At 40.1% G+C, this 17,789-nt stretch overlaps 2 protein-coding genes across 2 annotated transcripts; both read left to right on the top strand.

Moving 5' to 3' along the window:
- The first annotated feature begins 585 nt into the window (after positions 1–585).
- On the top strand, positions 586–8,710 carry LOC125689704 (uncharacterized). Its single transcript, XM_048937196.1, has 2 exons — positions 586–2,808; positions 7,605–8,710. The coding sequence occupies exon 1, from the start codon at positions 652–654 to the stop codon at positions 2,197–2,199; it is 1,548 nt and encodes a 515-aa protein (XP_048793153.1). The 5' UTR covers positions 586–651; the 3' UTR covers positions 2,200–2,808; positions 7,605–8,710.
- Positions 5,341–7,611, top strand: LOC125689703 (uncharacterized). Its single transcript, XM_048937195.1, has one exon. The coding sequence runs from the start codon at positions 5,449–5,451 to the stop codon at positions 6,994–6,996; it is 1,548 nt and encodes a 515-aa protein (XP_048793152.1). The 5' UTR covers positions 5,341–5,448; the 3' UTR covers positions 6,997–7,611.
- Positions 8,711–17,789: the final 9,079 nt, after the last annotated feature.

The raw sequence follows: 17,789 nt of genomic DNA, 5'->3' as shown, positions 1-17,789 counted from the left end.
TTTCTATCTTTTCTATCGCCCTCCTTCCCTTCCCCCATTACCCTAATTCATAATAGTGTCCGTCCTCCCCTTCCCCATTTCCCTAATTAAGATTTGTAATAAACTGGTCGGACCAACATTTGAACCGTTGCTTCTTAATCTCACGCCGGGTATATAGATAACAAAAGAACCTCCTCTCCCTCCTATAAACTGGAGCGAGACATTTATTTAATGGCGTAGTCGTTGCAGGATACCCACCGTGAGAGTGTTGTCCTTCCAGATATAGTCTGAAACTTTCTTTGTGTGCACCTCCTGGAGTTGCATGGAGCGATAGTTTTGAAAACTTAGACGTGAGTCCTTCTCCAGGAAGACCGCTCCACATTCTGAAACTTTACAGTTTATGTGTATACCTCTCGGGGACGTATGAATTAATTTTGATTAAGTGTTGTGCCTCCTCGAGAAGACCTCTCTGAATTTTGCGATTTTAAGTATCTTGTAACTTAAGTGTGAAATTTGCATCTTTTTGTGTGCTCCCCTCAGAGAAAGGGAAAGTGCTTTGAGCATTAGCATTTGAAAAGTGTCTGTTTCCCTGGGGAGATAAGGAGTCACTTGAGCTTTTGAATACCTGCACCTCCTCCTCCCTTAGTGTAGGTCTCTCATTGTATTGAAAAAATGAGCGACAGCATTGCCACCATGAAAAGTGAAGATGTATTATTTGATCTTTTAGAAAAACATGGTGCTCGACCCTCTTTATCAGGTATGGATTGGGCACGACAGAACTGGTATAACTTGCAGAGTGTTTCGGACCGTATTAGTGTTCTGCAAAACAATGCTCGTACCCGAGCTGGAAAAGGAAAGTCGTTTATTTGTGCCGTACTCGGGGCTACTTTAAAAGCAGCCGTGGAGTTCCGAGATGAAAAGCATTCGGCAGAACTCCAAACCATACAAGCACTGCAGGAATCGGTTAGAGTTACACAAGAATTGGTAAAAACTCTGCAGAATCAAATAGGGAACCTTGAGGAACAATTAGAAAGAGAGAAATGTAATTCGGCTTTGTTGCAAATGGCTTTTAAGGAACTGCTAACGTGTAAGCATGCCAGCCATACCGTCACCCATAGTTTGCCTCGAGAAAAAACTTTTCCTCAAGTGGAACTACCAGGAATGAAGGAAAGGCTAGATAAATTAGAAACTCCAATAGCCCCATTGCGTCCTTTGATAAAAACTGAATACACATTCGATAACAGTGAGGATCTAGATCCTCAAATGAATGTTAAAGAAATTCCCTTCTCAGCCACTGAACTAGCAAAAATAAAAAAGGATTTTAGCCGCTCTCCAAAGGAATCAGAGACAGAATATGTATGGAGGGTTAGCCTCACTGGTGGAGACCAGATTCTGTTAACAGAAAAGGAAGCAGAAGGTTATTGGGGACCAGGAGTATTTTTAACTACTGGCAACAGTCGTGCTCCCTGGTCATTAACACAAAGGGCTGCCTATTGGGCAGGTGGTCTCAACCCTTTAGAACGGGGAGACCCTCTTGCCATTACTGGAACAACTGATCAGTTAGTAGAGAGTGTTCAAAAGGCTGCTTGTCTCCAAATGATGTATGATAGAAAGCTGCAGCCACACCATGAATCACCTATGATGATGCCTGTTGATCCTGAGAGAATGACTGCTTTAATTAAGGGGCTTCCAGAGTCGTTAAAACCTATAGGTATACAACTGCAAGGAAAAATACAGGCAATGCCTCAGGGAGAGAGAACCCAGCCAGTGTTAAAAGGAACTATAACCCCCAACCATCTGCAGTCAGGAAACAAAGTGTGGACGTGGGGAGAAGTTGCCCAAGAGTTAATTAACTATGGAAGGAAATATGGGCCAGTGGTTTCTTCCTCCACTAAATTTGAGCCAAGTGAAGTAAGACTTGCAGCAGTCAGCCTTGCCCCCAGGCCTCCTAGCCCAAAGCTCAGTGGGACTGGAAGGGTCTCACTGTCAGTAAAAATAGGTAGGCGAAATATTGATCATAAACGTAATTGTCTCTGGACACTGGGCTGGCAAAAGGGTGTTCCACGAGATTTGATGAATGGATTACCCACTGTCAGGTTGGAGAAATTAGTTAACTGGTGGCCAGAACAAAAGCTCCAGAATCTCGAGGAAAGCAAAACCCCAGGTCCTAGGGTCTCTCCCAGGGAACCTGAACGGCTATCCAAGCCATTAGAAAACTGACGTCTTCGCCCCTCCCAAGTGAGCGGGGTGGGGGCGGTGAAGGGTGGATGCATGAGAAAGCTCACAACAAAGGGAAACAAGATCGTCGATTTAAACCTTTTGCTAAAAGTCTCACCACTCTTGCCAGTTATCCCTGTGAGTCACGATCCAGTGGCTGATAAGCCAGGGAAACACTGTTACCTCCCTGGCCAGACTGTGTCGATTGACTCAGCTAACCTGAGGCCAGTTCCCCTAACCTTAACAAGATCCCTTAACAAATATCTTTGGAAGGCTAAAGACACCCCGAAAAAGGAATATGAAATCAACACTTGCTGGATTGTTCCCTCATTTTTTAACCATATTAACAAGGCCCAAAAAGGGCAAGTCGGTGTCTTGTTTTATTTCACAGAAGATCCCCGTGGGACCTTGACAGAACACAAAAAGGCTAATAGCTGATTTTAACTATTTGTGTTTTGTGACAGAAATACTGAAGATTTGATCATGCTAGAACACTGAATGTACCTCTTGATTACATTTTTTGGTTGCAATAGTGTTATGTTTTGTGTTATGGGTGTGGGTGGTGATTGGTATCAGTCCTTGGATCTGTTAAACTTCACAACTGAGTTCAGGGTTTTTTACAGGTCATCCTGGCTTGCTGGTACTCCCTGCACAGTGATGCCATTTCTTTTGACCCCTTCTTTCACCCCTTTTTACCAAACTGATTATGATTTGCATGTAACTCCTCCACAGTGTTTCCAAATTCCTAACAAACTGGGAAATGAATCAAGGGACCCATCTAATATCTGTTAGATGTGGTCACAAAAGAAATCTATCATAAAGCCTTTTGCACTGATGCTTTTCAGTGTCACACCAGTCCAGGAGTTCCATCCAAAACATTGTTGGATGTTGTTGGAACATGGTTTCCAACATGGTTGTTGGAAAGTGCCTAAGTTTTAAAAGAGAAGTGTATGTTTCTGGGATTACCCCTCTTTGATGGTTTGTACTGTGGAGGTATCCTGCACACACTATCCTGTGAAAAGTTCTGTGGACTGTAACAATACTTGAACTTGCCAAACTAATATTTATATCTCTCAGCATTTGAATTGCTTTGGAAATGCTCAAGTGTAAAGTTCTTGAGACACTAAATTATCTTAGAAAACATTCCATGGCAAGTCCACATGTTGTCAAATTAGACTAGATATGCTTTTAGTAAATTAACTGAAGTGTAATATTGTGGAGCTATTCATAAACACCACAACCTCTACTGAAGAATTCCCATCTGGATCCTGGCTTACACTGGGAGTTCCTGGGTGGGGAAAGCAGCTGACACAAATACCTAAGTTTGTTTTACCTATTTATTTATTATTATTGGTTATTGTTAAATGTATGGTTGTCTCTTTTCACTTTCTACATTTTATTCAACATGTAACATTTGTGCCACCACTCCTGAGGTGTCACCGAGTGGTGTCTGTGGAAAACTGAATGATTCTAATTGTTGTCTAAAAACTGATGATAATGGTGAAGTTGTTAAACAAATTGCCCAGGGTATACGGAAGATAGCCCATGTTCCTGTCCAAACCTGGAAGGGCCTAGACGTTGATTTCTTTTCCTGGCTTCCAGGTGGCCCATGGGTCAAACGTATCCTATTTTCTCTACTGTGTGTTGTTGCAACTCTTATGTTTGCACCATGTTTGACTCCATGTTTTATTCAACTTATACAACATGTTGTATCCTCCATGTACTTTGTAACCACTTCAACTAATGATGGACAAGTCCAACAGATCAGGGCAACATTTGTAACCAAGCCCAAGAAATCTTTTATAGTAATTGTGTAACAATTATCTCCCCCTTCTCCCCCTCCTCTTTCCCTCTTGCTTCTTTGCTGTCTTCTTATCTTCTGCCTTTTTCTCACCACCGTGGAGGGTCACTTATGCTTCATTTCAAGCAATCTTTGAGCCACGGGGTGGTGTGAGAATCCTCCTCTGTTTTTTGGCTCAAAGCTTGCTTCCTGAGGTATTTCTTGTGATAAGACTCTGAGTGATTTGTTGAGGAGGCAACTAATGGGTGCTAACCGTGTGACAATCGATATCGCTTTGGGAACGTTTGAAAGCCCCTTCCCCCAGAACTGCTTGCTCTATAGAAGAGCGGATGAGAGTATTCAGGAGTGTTTACTGGCGGAAGATCTGGCCTGTGACAAAACAACTCCAGCTAGGTGTGGGAAAATTGGGGAACGATACCATCGTGTCCTGTGAGAAACAGGATGCAGATGGGTACCCCTGCTCCCTCTTATCTGCTGGCAAGGCCCGGAATATGGGAACAAAGGAGTTTCTGCTGAGATCCCAGAGCCAGAAGCTGCCACTCAAAGGAGAGCTGACTCGACCACTTTGGATTTGAGCTGTCACTCCAAAAAATAGCTGACTTCACCACTTTGAAACCATTGAAAAGGGGCCATCATCGCCATGGTCGTCGTCGTCCTTCTCACCGTCGTCGTTGTCAACAGGACAACTCTGCCTGACGACCCACCGCTACTGAAGATCAAAGACTGAACTACGAACCTCGCTGGATCCATGGTGGTGACTATGTCCCTCTTGCTGCCTATAATGACTGCTTGCTTCTTCTTTTCTATCTTTTCTATCGCCCTCCTTCCCTTCCCCCATTACCCTAATTCATAATAGTGTCCGTCCTCCCCTTCCCCATTTCCCTAATTAAGATTTGTAATAAACTGGTCGGACCAACATTTGAACCGTTGCTTCTTAATCTCACGCCGGGTATATAGATAACAAAAGAACCTCCTCTCCCTCCTATAAACTGGAGCGAGACATTTATTTAATGGCGTAGTCGTTGCAGGATACCCACCGTGAGAGTGTTGTCCTTCCAGATATAGTCTGAAACTTTCTTTGTGTGCACCTCCTGGAGTTGCATGGAGCGATAGTTTTGAAAACTTAGACGTGAGTCCTTCTCCAGGAAGACCGCTCCACATTCTGAAACTTTACAGTTTATGTGTATACCTCTCGGGGACGTATGAATTAATTTTGATTAAGTGTTGTGCCTCCTCGAGAAGACCTCTCTGAATTTTGCGATTTTAAGTATCTTGTAACTTAAGTGTGAAATTTGCATCTTTTTGTGTGCTCCCCTCAGAGAAAGGGAAAGTGCTTTGAGCATTAGCATTTGAAAAGTGTCTGTTTCCCTGGGGAGATAAGGAGTCACTTGAGCTTTTGAATACCTGCACCTCCTCCTCCCTTAGTGTAGGTCTCTCATTGTATTGAAAAAATGAGCGACAGCATTGCCACCATGAAAAGTGAAGATGTATTATTTGATCTTTTAGAAAAACATGGTGCTCGACCCTCTTTATCAGGTATGGATTGGGCACGACAGAACTGGTATAACTTGCAGAGTGTTTCGGACCGTATTAGTGTTCTGCAAAACAATGCTCGTACCCGAGCTGGAAAAGGAAAGTCGTTTATTTGTGCCGTACTCGGGGCTACTTTAAAAGCAGCCGTGGAGTTCCGAGATGAAAAGCATTCGGCAGAACTCCAAACCATACAAGCACTGCAGGAATCGGTTAGAGTTACACAAGAATTGGTAAAAACTCTGCAGAATCAAATAGGGAACCTTGAGGAACAATTAGAAAGAGAGAAATGTAATTCGGCTTTGTTGCAAATGGCTTTTAAGGAACTGCTAACGTGTAAGCATGCCAGCCATACCGTCACCCATAGTTTGCCTCGAGAAAAAACTTTTCCTCAAGTGGAACTACCAGGAATGAAGGAAAGGCTAGATAAATTAGAAACTCCAATAGCCCCATTGCGTCCTTTGATAAAAACTGAATACACATTCGATAACAGTGAGGATCTAGATCCTCAAATGAATGTTAAAGAAATTCCCTTCTCAGCCACTGAACTAGCAAAAATAAAAAAGGATTTTAGCCGCTCTCCAAAGGAATCAGAGACAGAATATGTATGGAGGGTTAGCCTCACTGGTGGAGACCAGATTCTGTTAACAGAAAAGGAAGCAGAAGGTTATTGGGGACCAGGAGTATTTTTAACTACTGGCAACAGTCGTGCTCCCTGGTCATTAACACAAAGGGCTGCCTATTGGGCAGGTGGTCTCAACCCTTTAGAACGGGGAGACCCTCTTGCCATTACTGGAACAACTGATCAGTTAGTAGAGAGTGTTCAAAAGGCTGCTTGTCTCCAAATGATGTATGATAGAAAGCTGCAGCCACACCATGAATCACCTATGATGATGCCTGTTGATCCTGAGAGAATGACTGCTTTAATTAAGGGGCTTCCAGAGTCGTTAAAACCTATAGGTATACAACTGCAAGGAAAAATACAGGCAATGCCTCAGGGAGAGAGAACCCAGCCAGTGTTAAAAGGAACTATAACCCCCAACCATCTGCAGTCAGGAAACAAAGTGTGGACGTGGGGAGAAGTTGCCCAAGAGTTAATTAACTATGGAAGGAAATATGGGCCAGTGGTTTCTTCCTCCACTAAATTTGAGCCAAGTGAAGTAAGACTTGCAGCAGTCAGCCTTGCCCCCAGGCCTCCTAGCCCAAAGCTCAGTGGGACTGGAAGGGTCTCACTGTCAGTAAAAATAGGTAGGCGAAATATTGATCATAAACGTAATTGTCTCTGGACACTGGGCTGGCAAAAGGGTGTTCCACGAGATTTGATGAATGGATTACCCACTGTCAGGTTGGAGAAATTAGTTAACTGGTGGCCAGAACAAAAGCTCCAGAATCTCGAGGAAAGCAAAACCCCAGGTCCTAGGGTCTCTCCCAGGGAACCTGAACGGCTATCCAAGCCATTAGAAAACTGACGTCTTCGCCCCTCCCAAGTGAGCGGGGTGGGGGCGGTGAAGGGTGGATGCATGAGAAAGCTCACAACAAAGGGAAACAAGATCGTCGATTTAAACCTTTTGCTAAAAGTCTCACCACTCTTGCCAGTTATCCCTGTGAGTCACGATCCAGTGGCTGATAAGCCAGGGAAACACTGTTACCTCCCTGGCCAGACTGTGTCGATTGACTCAGCTAACCTGAGGCCAGTTCCCCTAACCTTAACAAGATCCCTTAACAAATATCTTTGGAAGGCTAAAGACACCCCGAAAAAGGAATATGAAATCAACACTTGCTGGATTGTTCCCTCATTTTTTAACCATATTAACAAGGCCCAAAAAGGGCAAGTCGGTGTCTTGTTTTATTTCACAGAAGATCCCCGTGGGACCTTGACAGAACACAAAAAGGCTAATAGCTGATTTTAACTATTTGTGTTTTGTGACAGAAATACTGAAGATTTGATCATGCTAGAACACTGAATGTACCTCTTGATTACATTTTTTGGTTGCAATAGTGTTATGTTTTGTGTTATGGGTGTGGGTGGTGATTGGTATCAGTCCTTGGATCTGTTAAACTTCACAACTGAGTTCAGGGTTTTTTACAGGTCATCCTGGCTTGCTGGTACTCCCTGCACAGTGATGCCATTTCTTTTGACCCCTTCTTTCACCCCTTTTTACCAAACTGATTATGATTTGCATGTAACTCCTCCACAGTGTTTCCAAATTCCTAACAAACTGGGAAATGAATCAAGGGACCCATCTAATATCTGTTAGATGTGGTCACAAAAGAAATCTATCATAAAGCCTTTTGCACTGATGCTTTTCAGTGTCACACCAGTCCAGGAGTTCCATCCAAAACATTGTTGGATGTTGTTGGAACATGGTTTCCAACATGGTTGTTGGAAAGTGCCTAAGTTTTAAAAGAGAAGTGTATGTTTCTGGGATTACCCCTCTTTGATGGTTTGTACTGTGGAGGTATCCTGCACACACTATCCTGTGAAAAGTTCTGTGGACTGTAACAATACTTGAACTTGCCAAACTAATATTTATATCTCTCAGCATTTGAATTGCTTTGGAAATGCTCAAGTGTAAAGTTCTTGAGACACTAAATTATCTTAGAAAACATTCCATGGCAAGTCCACATGTTGTCAAATTAGACTAGATATGCTTTTAGTAAATTAACTGAAGTGTAATATTGTGGAGCTATTCATAAACACCACAACCTCTACTGAAGAATTCCCATCTGGATCCTGGCTTACACTGGGAGTTCCTGGGTGGGGAAAGCAGCTGACACAAATACCTAAGTTTGTTTTACCTATTTATTTATTATTATTGGTTATTGTTAAATGTATGGTTGTCTCTTTTCACTTTCTACATTTTATTCAACATGTAACATTTGTGCCACCACTCCTGAGGTGTCACCGAGTGGTGTCTGTGGAAAACTGAATGATTCTAATTGTTGTCTAAAAACTGATGATAATGGTGAAGTTGTTAAACAAATTGCCCAGGGTATACGGAAGATAGCCCATGTTCCTGTCCAAACCTGGAAGGGCCTAGACGTTGATTTCTTTTCCTGGCTTCCAGGTGGCCCATGGGTCAAACGTATCCTATTTTCTCTACTGTGTGTTGTTGCAACTCTTATGTTTGCACCATGTTTGACTCCATGTTTTATTCAACTTATACAACATGTTGTATCCTCCATGTACTTTGTAACCACTTCAACTAATGATGGACAAGTCCAACAGATCAGGGCAACATTTGTAACCAAGCCCAAGAAATCTTTTATAGTAATTGTGTAACAATTATCTCCCCCTTCTCCCCCTCCTCTTTCCCTCTTGCTTCTTTGCTGTCTTCTTATCTTCTGCCTTTTTCTCACCACCGTGGAGGGTCACTTATGCTTCATTTCAAGCAATCTTTGAGCCACGGGGTGGTGTGAGAATCCTCCTCTGTTTTTTGGCTCAAAGCTTGCTTCCTGAGGTATTTCTTGTGATAAGACTCTGAGTGATTTGTTGAGGAGGCAACTAATGGGTGCTAACCGTGTGACAATCGATATCGCTTTGGGAACGTTTGAAAGCCCCTTCCCCCAGAACTGCTTGCTCTATAGAAGAGCGGATGAGAGTATTCAGGAGTGTTTACTGGCGGAAGATCTGGCCTGTGACAAAACAACTCCAGCTAGGTGTGGGAAAATTGGGGAACGATACCATCGTGTCCTGTGAGAAACAGGATGCAGATGGGTACCCCTGCTCCCTCTTATCTGCTGGCAAGGCCCGGAATATGGGAACAAAGGAGTTTCTGCTGAGATCCCAGAGCCAGAAGCTGCCACTCAAAGGAGAGCTGACTCGACCACTTTGGATTTGAGCTGTCACTCCAAAAAATAGCTGACTTCACCACTTTGAAACCATTGAAAAGGGGCCATCATCGCCATGGTCGTCGTCGTCCTTCTCACCGTCGTCGTTGTCAACAGGACAACTCTGCCTGACGACCCACCGCTACTGAAGATCAAAGACTGAACTACGAACCTCGCTGGATCCATGGTGGTGACTATGTCCCTCTTGCTGCCTATAATGACTGCTTGCTTCTTCTTTTCTATCTTTTCTATCGCCCTCCTTCCCTTCCCCCATTACCCTAATTCATAATAGTGTCCGTCCTCCCCTTCCCCATTTCCCTAATTAAGATTTGTAATAAACTGGTCGGACCAACATTTGAACCGTTGCTTCTTAATCTCACGCCGGGTATATAGATAACAAAAGAACCTCCTCTCCCTCCTATAAACTGGAGCGAGACAGCTAGGAAAGTCAAAGATTTATGTGGTCAAGCCATGACCCATTTGCTAGGATCGCCAAAATGAACTTCTGCATTCTTAAAGACATCACATTTACAATGCCACATTTCTTAAACTAGTATTAGAGAACTACTTTCTTTCCCTCAAAGTATTACCAGACATAATAAATCTAAACATGCAATATTTCCTGACTTCCAGTGTTTCATTTTGTACTTTCCACCTAAAATGAGAACCTTCTGAATAAGAAAAGTATAAATAGGAACAAAAAGTATGCCTGTAGGAATGAATACCAAATATGATCTCCCACTGCAGCAATATGTAGCTAAATTCCCCCCACACACACACACACACACAAGAAAAAAAAAAAAAAAATAACACAATACCATGACTATTCCAGAATTATTCTTGAGGCATTCTAGAGAAGAAAATCTTGACCTCACTAAATCACAGAACCACAGACTCCCAGGGGTTGGGATTTCTGCAGATCCTCTAGTTCAACCCCCTGCAAAAACAGGTTCCCTACAGTAGGTTACACAAGAAAGCATCCAGGGTTTGAACATCTCCAGAGAAGAAGAGCATATTCTTTCTCTTGGCAGCCTGTTCCAGTGCTCAGTCATCCCCAAAGTAAAGAAGTTGGTCCTCATGCAAATTCAGATGCAAAGCTCCCTATTGTTTTACTATGGCCATGATAATAACTTCAATAGATGAGGAATAAGTTAGTTCCTGTGATGTATCTCTCACATGATCCACTTGTTCTCCAGACTTCTTCAGGCATGGAAGAGAGAGTCTGATATTGCTCTGTTGCACATCAGAATTCAAAACTGCAAAAAATAATTTATCAAGCATCATTGTGTCCTTCCAACACTGCTAATAAAGAATAGTTCTTATTTCTACTGCACTTTATATAGCTTTAGACTACCAAAAGTGGGATTTGTAGCAAGATCTAAAAAAAAAAAAAAAAAAAAAAAAAAAAAAAGAGGAAGAGGGAGACAGAATTTTGGAAAAAAAATGAAGAAAGATGAAAAATCAAGACATTAAGTTCAACTATTTATACTGGCAATGACTCAGAAAAATTAAGAAGTTCTCTTAAACCTTACTTCAGGAAAGAAACACTGAGAAGTGTAGGAAAGACAACAAGATATGGTCTGATAATGTTATGCTTTTAAACTTTCTCTCTCTTTATGTGCTCTCTCTCACTGTAATTTGAATTATATAAGCACCTATTTTTTTTTAAATATACCTAAAAAAACCCTATAAAGATTTCAGAAATTACACTATATTACAGAAATACACAAATAGATTTAAGTAATGATTCCTGAGGCTAGTGAGTCATGCCACACTACCCTCTTATTTACACTGACGTGCTAACTCAGAGAAAAGAACATATAATTTGTTTAAAAATATGACATATTGAATTCTCTTTCATTCATTCTAGAAGTGTCTCAAATTGCTGCAGAGGGGCAATCTCTGTCAGAAAAGCACACAGTGTAACATAGAATATATCAAACAAGAAATTAACAACTCTTATTGGTTCCCTTGCCAGCAGAGCAAATTAAGATAATTGAGCTCCAAGTATCCATACTGTCCAAAAACTATAGTTGTCCTGTGGCCAGGCAACAAACTTCAATGCAACTCCATGCCAGCGTAGATGGAAGTTTTGAGTCTGATCCAATAAGCACAATGAGAGTCAGTGGAAAAAACAGACAAAGCACAATCCTTCAACACACTCGCTAATACACAGCAAATGGCAATAGCTACCAAATGATAATGAATTTGAACAAATATTCATGTGGTATTCTATCCCAGTAAAATCCAAAGCTACCCTTAACATTTCTTCAGATATACTCACTAATCTCTATCTCCCATATCTTATCCAAGCTGCAGAAAGCATGGTATGTTTATTTCCACAAACATTGATTCAGATTAAAAAATGAAGTCCTTTCTGCTACACTTGCATCATGTTTATGATCATTCTCTGCACACATTCAAACAATTGAATTTCACTTGCATAAGTGCCAGCAGGAACTAATCAATTCCCATTAAAGTCAGTGATAGTCATTCAGATGCCAGTCCTACATCAATATAAATTGATATATATACACTCAAGCATTTGCACTAAAAGTGATAAAGTTATGCGAGAAAGGAGTACTGTTGAATTCACCAAGGAGACAAGATTCTTCTAAAACTTTTAAGAATTATGGAGAGGAAATTAAAATTCCACCTAGGCCTATATATATATATATATATATATATATTTCAGCTATATCTATTTTTGTGGCATTTAGTTTGTTGAAGATCTAAAGCTACTCATATCAAACATAACAGTTTACACATCAGATAACAATCTGATGTACAATCTCAGATGGTTTCTTGTGGTTTGGGGGAAATGTTTCCAAAACCATATGGGAAGCTAGAATTAATCTGGGCATTTCACAACAAAGACAGAATTTCAGTTGATTTAAGCTAAACAGAAGCTATGTGAAAACGGAAACATTACTTCTTTATGTAATTACTAGAATTATTAGACTAACTACAGCTTATGTCTAGACCTTAACTTCTCAGAGCCAAACAGTTCAGCATCCCTCTTGTTAGGAAAAAAAGGTGAAATATAGTCTGAAAAAAGAGGGTTGCCCATAGTCATTACTGAAAAATAAACACTAAGAGAGAACGGGAGATGAGAAAATAAAGAAGAGCTATGAGAGATGGCAATAGTCATTACACCATTTGATACAAACTAACATATCGCATGAAAGCTAAGAAGAAGAGGAATAAGGAAGCCTGGGAGTTGAGACAAGAAATTGCTTATCACTGGTTGATTCTTTGTCAAGTACGCTTATGTTAAAGAAATAGGTCTGTAAGAGCATATTTGACTGGCTTATGTTATGGAAAAAAAATCAAGATTTATTGATGTTGAAAATACCTATGATTTTCCTGATCCGATTTCACAGACTCGGATCATGTCATTGGGAAAATTCCACCCATTTAAAGATCATCTTTATAGTTGCTGCATTATACTGTATTATATTGTATCATTACAATGAAGGAGCAAAGTTATGTGCCATAAGCTTCATTAAAAAAGCTCTCAGAAATACTTTTGATGCCACAACCAAAATATGTAAAGTTTCAAAGCACCAATTGTGTTAATGAAAAGATGGGATACAAAGTCCTGAATTGGTTTGAAACATTATTGATAACTGAAACATAACTCATCATTACTGATGATATCTCAGAGTTGCCACAAAAAGAGAAGTCACAACTACTTCTCCATCTTCATGAACGTGCAGAACTTTACAAAGGTATGCAGACAGCTGACCAGTAAAAAAAAAAGAATTTCCTAAATTATGCACCAAAAAACAAAGTTATTCTTCTTCAGACAAGATATCTACAGAGAAACTGTAATATCTGAAAAGACATTTGATTTTTTTCAGAGCATATGTTCTGCTTTTCCCAGGTTCACCGCTTGCCAGATGGTTCAACACCCATGAACTGACTTCATTTATCCCCTGGCTTCACTGTATTACTGTGACTCTGGAAGACATCATCTGATTTTTGTACACTGGAGTCAGCGTTCTGAGGCTCCCACGTTGACAGTGCACTAAGAAGGCAGAGCAGAGTGGCCAGGCCACCCCTAGAGTGTAGAGACTGAGACAGTCAGACATCTGTCAGGCAGCACAGGAGAAGGCAAATGTCTGCCCTGCCTCCAGGACACCAGTTTGTCTGTCATCTCACGTAGTAGATGGGGTTCTGACTCTAGAGGTCTGTCTAATTCATTAATGTTTCCTTAACATTTCTCTTTTAAAACTGTCTTTGATAAGCCAGAAAAGACACTGTGCGTGTGTGTATGAGGTCCTTAGCACACAAGGTGAGATATCAGCTCTAATGTGAGGTCAGTTTTATCAGTAAGATCAAAGTCAGTCTGGAAAGCATCTGAAGAAAAATACTTAAAACAGGTTTTTTTGAAACATACGTTTGATTGCTTAAAAGATATTTTTTTTACTACTTCTTTAATTCCAATCAATACTGTGTTAATACTTCTGAACACAATAAGCCAAAAATATTTCAGCTTTAATTATTTTTTTTTTGTCTTCACTTATATAGAAATGTTTTATATTTAACGTCACAGATTTATTCCTATCTTAGAGCTTGCACATGTAAAGATTCCCCGATTTTGGCATTTTTAATGCACATCTTGTTACTGTACTTAGACTGCCATTTGATTTTGAAGGTGTTAGACTCTTGACTGCTTACAAAGCAGTCAAGATTGTGCAGAGAGGACTACAGGGAGAGTTTTCTGCAGCCAGACTGCCTTAAGCTTTAGAGAACTTCCCCTGTGGCTGGTTCAGATGAATGAGCATAATTAACGTGAATCTCCAGTGGCAATGCAGATGACAAATGGATGATCATGCAGTGAAAAACTCTGCTTTTATGTCACCAAGATCTGCTGCTGTGATTGTTAGTTTTTTCCCCCCCCTCTCTCACTCACTTGCTTTGGAGTATTTTAAAAATAAAGTTTCTTGTTCACAAAATACTGCTCCAAAAGCAATGCCTCCTACTTCATTACGTTGGCCCACAGTGTCAGAGAAGGATATTGGTCTTATAAGAACAGAGGTTGAACCTCCAACTAATATTCCATTACATAATTTTGCCATCTGACAAAACGGCATCAGACACAGAAGCATATGTGTAGCAAAGGTGTGTCATTTAATTTCTCCATGTGGAAAAAAAATGGCATCCATCCACATTCACCAATGCTCACTGAATGTTTATGGAGACCACGCAATGGTGGCGAGAACAGTAAAGCAGTGGACAGTGAATTTCAGCAGTGGTGACAGCAACACTAAGTCACTTCCACTGATGCATGTTTTTATCAGCACAGCAAGCAGGCTCTTGCTTGCCACTGGTGAAAATGCATAGCTAATGCTGGCAAATATGTTCCAAAATAATGTTTTGTAGCTGAGAATTTACTCTACCAAAGTGTTATTGTGCCCTTTGTATCTGTTGTAGTTTCCACAGAAATAAATAGGAGACATTACTTTCGGAGTGAGTGATATAATATAACAAGCCAGTGAGTACTATATTAGGCTTATAATCAGAGCTTCTGTGAATAATGAGCTCTGGCTAATGAAATAGAAAGTGAAAGATCAATACCACTCAAGTAAATAGAATATAGGCTTCAATCTACTACCACTGAGGTTTTGATGGCAAAAATTCAATTCTTCCTGATGTCCACAGAATTAGGATGATAGCAAGCAGACTATACATGCATTCTGTAAAATAAGGACATTGTAACTTACATGAGTGCATAAGTGAAACTAAGATTTTTCTTGCAAAATATATAATTAAAGCTGTAACTAATTTCAAATCAACTAATCAAGATATATATAAGCTACACTTTTATCACGATAATTAGTTTCTATAATGAAGACAACTCTGGATCACGTTCTGTAAATTAATGTTTCCACAAAAGGCCCTATGAAGGCAGAAGAGTTACCTAATTAGCAGTTACTATTGTACTCAAGAAGCTAGAAAACAGAGATTAAAAAGTATCAGAAGCCACATCATTTCAGGAATCCAATAACAGCTGACCAAGACTCATGCTAGTAAAACAGTGCAGAAACCCCTTACAGAAAATACAATACATTCTTACAGGCAGTGTTCTGATCAACATCAACTTTTACATCAACTTGAATACATGAAGAAAATATTTTCCTATGAGAAAGAAAACAATTAAAAATACTGACCTCTGTTCAGAATCTTTGCTTAGGAACTATAAAAGGACAGTTGAAATACAGCACATAATAGCACAAAGTAGGGCATAATTTTGGCTCATCACCATAAGTAGTATTTAAGACCTCACTTTTGCTGACTGTACTCTGGGCTAGACTGTTATGCGAGGTGTAAAAGAAAGTTGGTTTTTACATGTGTTCACATCTATGGAGACAATCTTCCAAATCCCACATAATATTCTGCATGTAGTATTAGGGGTTTGCTTTTGAAAAAAAGCCTAAATTTCTCTCAGGCAACTGTTTCTCTTTCAGAAAGATGCAGCTTTTGATTTACAGATCTCATGGTCTGTCTAAATAATTACATTCCAGAGGTTAATTCTTCCTACTGAGAAACACATTTCATTTCCTTTCTGAATGATCTTATTTTCATTTACAGTCACTGGATCTTATTTGTGCTCTCTTTGCTATAGTGATAGGTCCTCTGGTATTCACTTGTTCCCCCAAGACAGAAAAAGATAAAATCAGACTGTGGCTTTATTCTGTTCAGTGTAGTAACACGTCCTTCTCTATGCTGAATCTGTACATTACACATTCAGGTACACTTTCTTTACTTAAATGTTTGTGATTTTGACTGTATTCACTGGAGATATGAGTTTAAATACTGAGTATGCGTTTTCCCACAGAAAAGCAAGTCTGAACATGGGCTTTCTACCTACCTTGGAAAATCTTCTGTCACAAGGCATTTTAAAAAATAAATTCACAGCCTCGTGTTCTCTCTGCGCTTTTTAGGAAAGTAGCAACTGTAACTCCACTGGAGATTGACTTTCTTCAAATTTAATTCTGCCATTTTGTCTCAGAATGCCATCTAGGTTGATGTTTTCCAAGAGACCAAACAGAATTATTGAAATTCAGCATCCTGACTGGACCTAGTCAGGGGATAGCAACCACGTCACTTGAAACTGGGACAATTTGAAATATTCAGTCACATGAGGAGCACAGATATAAGACTCCCTTTAAAGGATGGGCTCTCTTTCTATGCTAGCTAAGCAAGATTTTTAAGAATGATTGCTTTACTTTAACGGGTGTTACCACTTCAGGATATTTAATTCTTTTAGAACTGTCCTTTACAATATAACAGAATATCGTGGCTCTCATGGAAGTAAATTAAAAAACAACAAAGCATATATGTGATGACAAGTCAACGAAAAAAAGTTTTGTCCACTAAATGAGCAGTAATATCTGTATTTATCCAGAACACCAAACATTTTAAATACTGCAACATCTGTAAACTAATATTGTCACAATAAATTAAAGTGAATAATGCCTCCTTTGAATGGAGAGGGCTGAACCACATGGCTACAGCCACATCACATACACAGGAGGACAAAATAGAGCAGACAGAGGTATCAGAGGGTCCTCCATCTTTGTAGCTTTATGTTCTCCCCACCCCTCCAAAGCAAATTTGTGCTCAGAGTTGAGGGGCATTGGCAAAAAAAATCTTTGAGAAGACTTGTATCAAATTAATTCCCTATGACCACTGCAGCTCCAATTAGAATGTTCCACTGTGAATTTTTGACACAGCAAGTCCTAGCCACAGCCTAAGGCCTAACCATGTACAGATTTGAAAAGGACTTTAATCTGTACACATGAATGCATTTATGCATTAAGGTAACCTAGAGCTAAGTCTTTACAGTCATATAATTAGCACAGACACAATCTTCTTCCAGCTGCAGTTACACTAGTTCAAAAATTACTGGCTCCAGCCCCAGAGGCAACTGTTCTGTCTCCAACCTGCACTGTTGGAGGCCTTTTTAATCACAACAAACTGAGATTGCTTTAAAAAAATTAAATAATATATCTATGCTAATCTGGTTTATACGCATTAAAGTGATCCCACTATCACTTGAACTGGGAAACCAGAAGAGGCAGTAGCTTCTGACAGTAATCCTTTGAAAGTGTGCAACTTCTTATTTTGCAGGGTAGCAGAAGGACAAAAATAGGTGATGATGCTTCATTCCTCTTTCTCTCCGTAGGTGTTAGGAAGAAATTGTTTAGTCCAAGATGTCCATTTAGCCTTGTTTACTAAATGATAAGTCCAGCAAGCCTTTTGATTTCATTTAGCTGGGCAAAATGAAATTTCACATGAGATAAATGGCCTGTGACACCCTCCACACATTAACAGAGATTAGTTTTGAGAGACAACAATCTGAATAATCTGATGTGTAGAAATGCCACAAGTTGATTATACAAAAACAATCATTCTTTGTTGT

This window comes from Lagopus muta, chromosome 2 (genome assembly GCF_023343835.1).
Source record: "Lagopus muta isolate bLagMut1 chromosome 2, bLagMut1 primary, whole genome shotgun sequence".
NCBI lineage: Eukaryota > Metazoa > Chordata > Aves > Galliformes > Phasianidae > Lagopus > Lagopus muta.
The sequence above is the reverse complement of the archived record's forward strand: the minus strand, read 5'-3'. Positions and strand labels throughout refer to the sequence as shown.

Coding starts and splice junctions, on each gene's coding strand:
- LOC125689704 (XM_048937196.1), top strand. CDS start 652: ATGAGCGACAGCATTGCCACCATGAAAAGTGAAGATGTATTATTTGAT.
- LOC125689703 (XM_048937195.1), top strand. CDS start 5,449: ATGAGCGACAGCATTGCCACCATGAAAAGTGAAGATGTATTATTTGAT.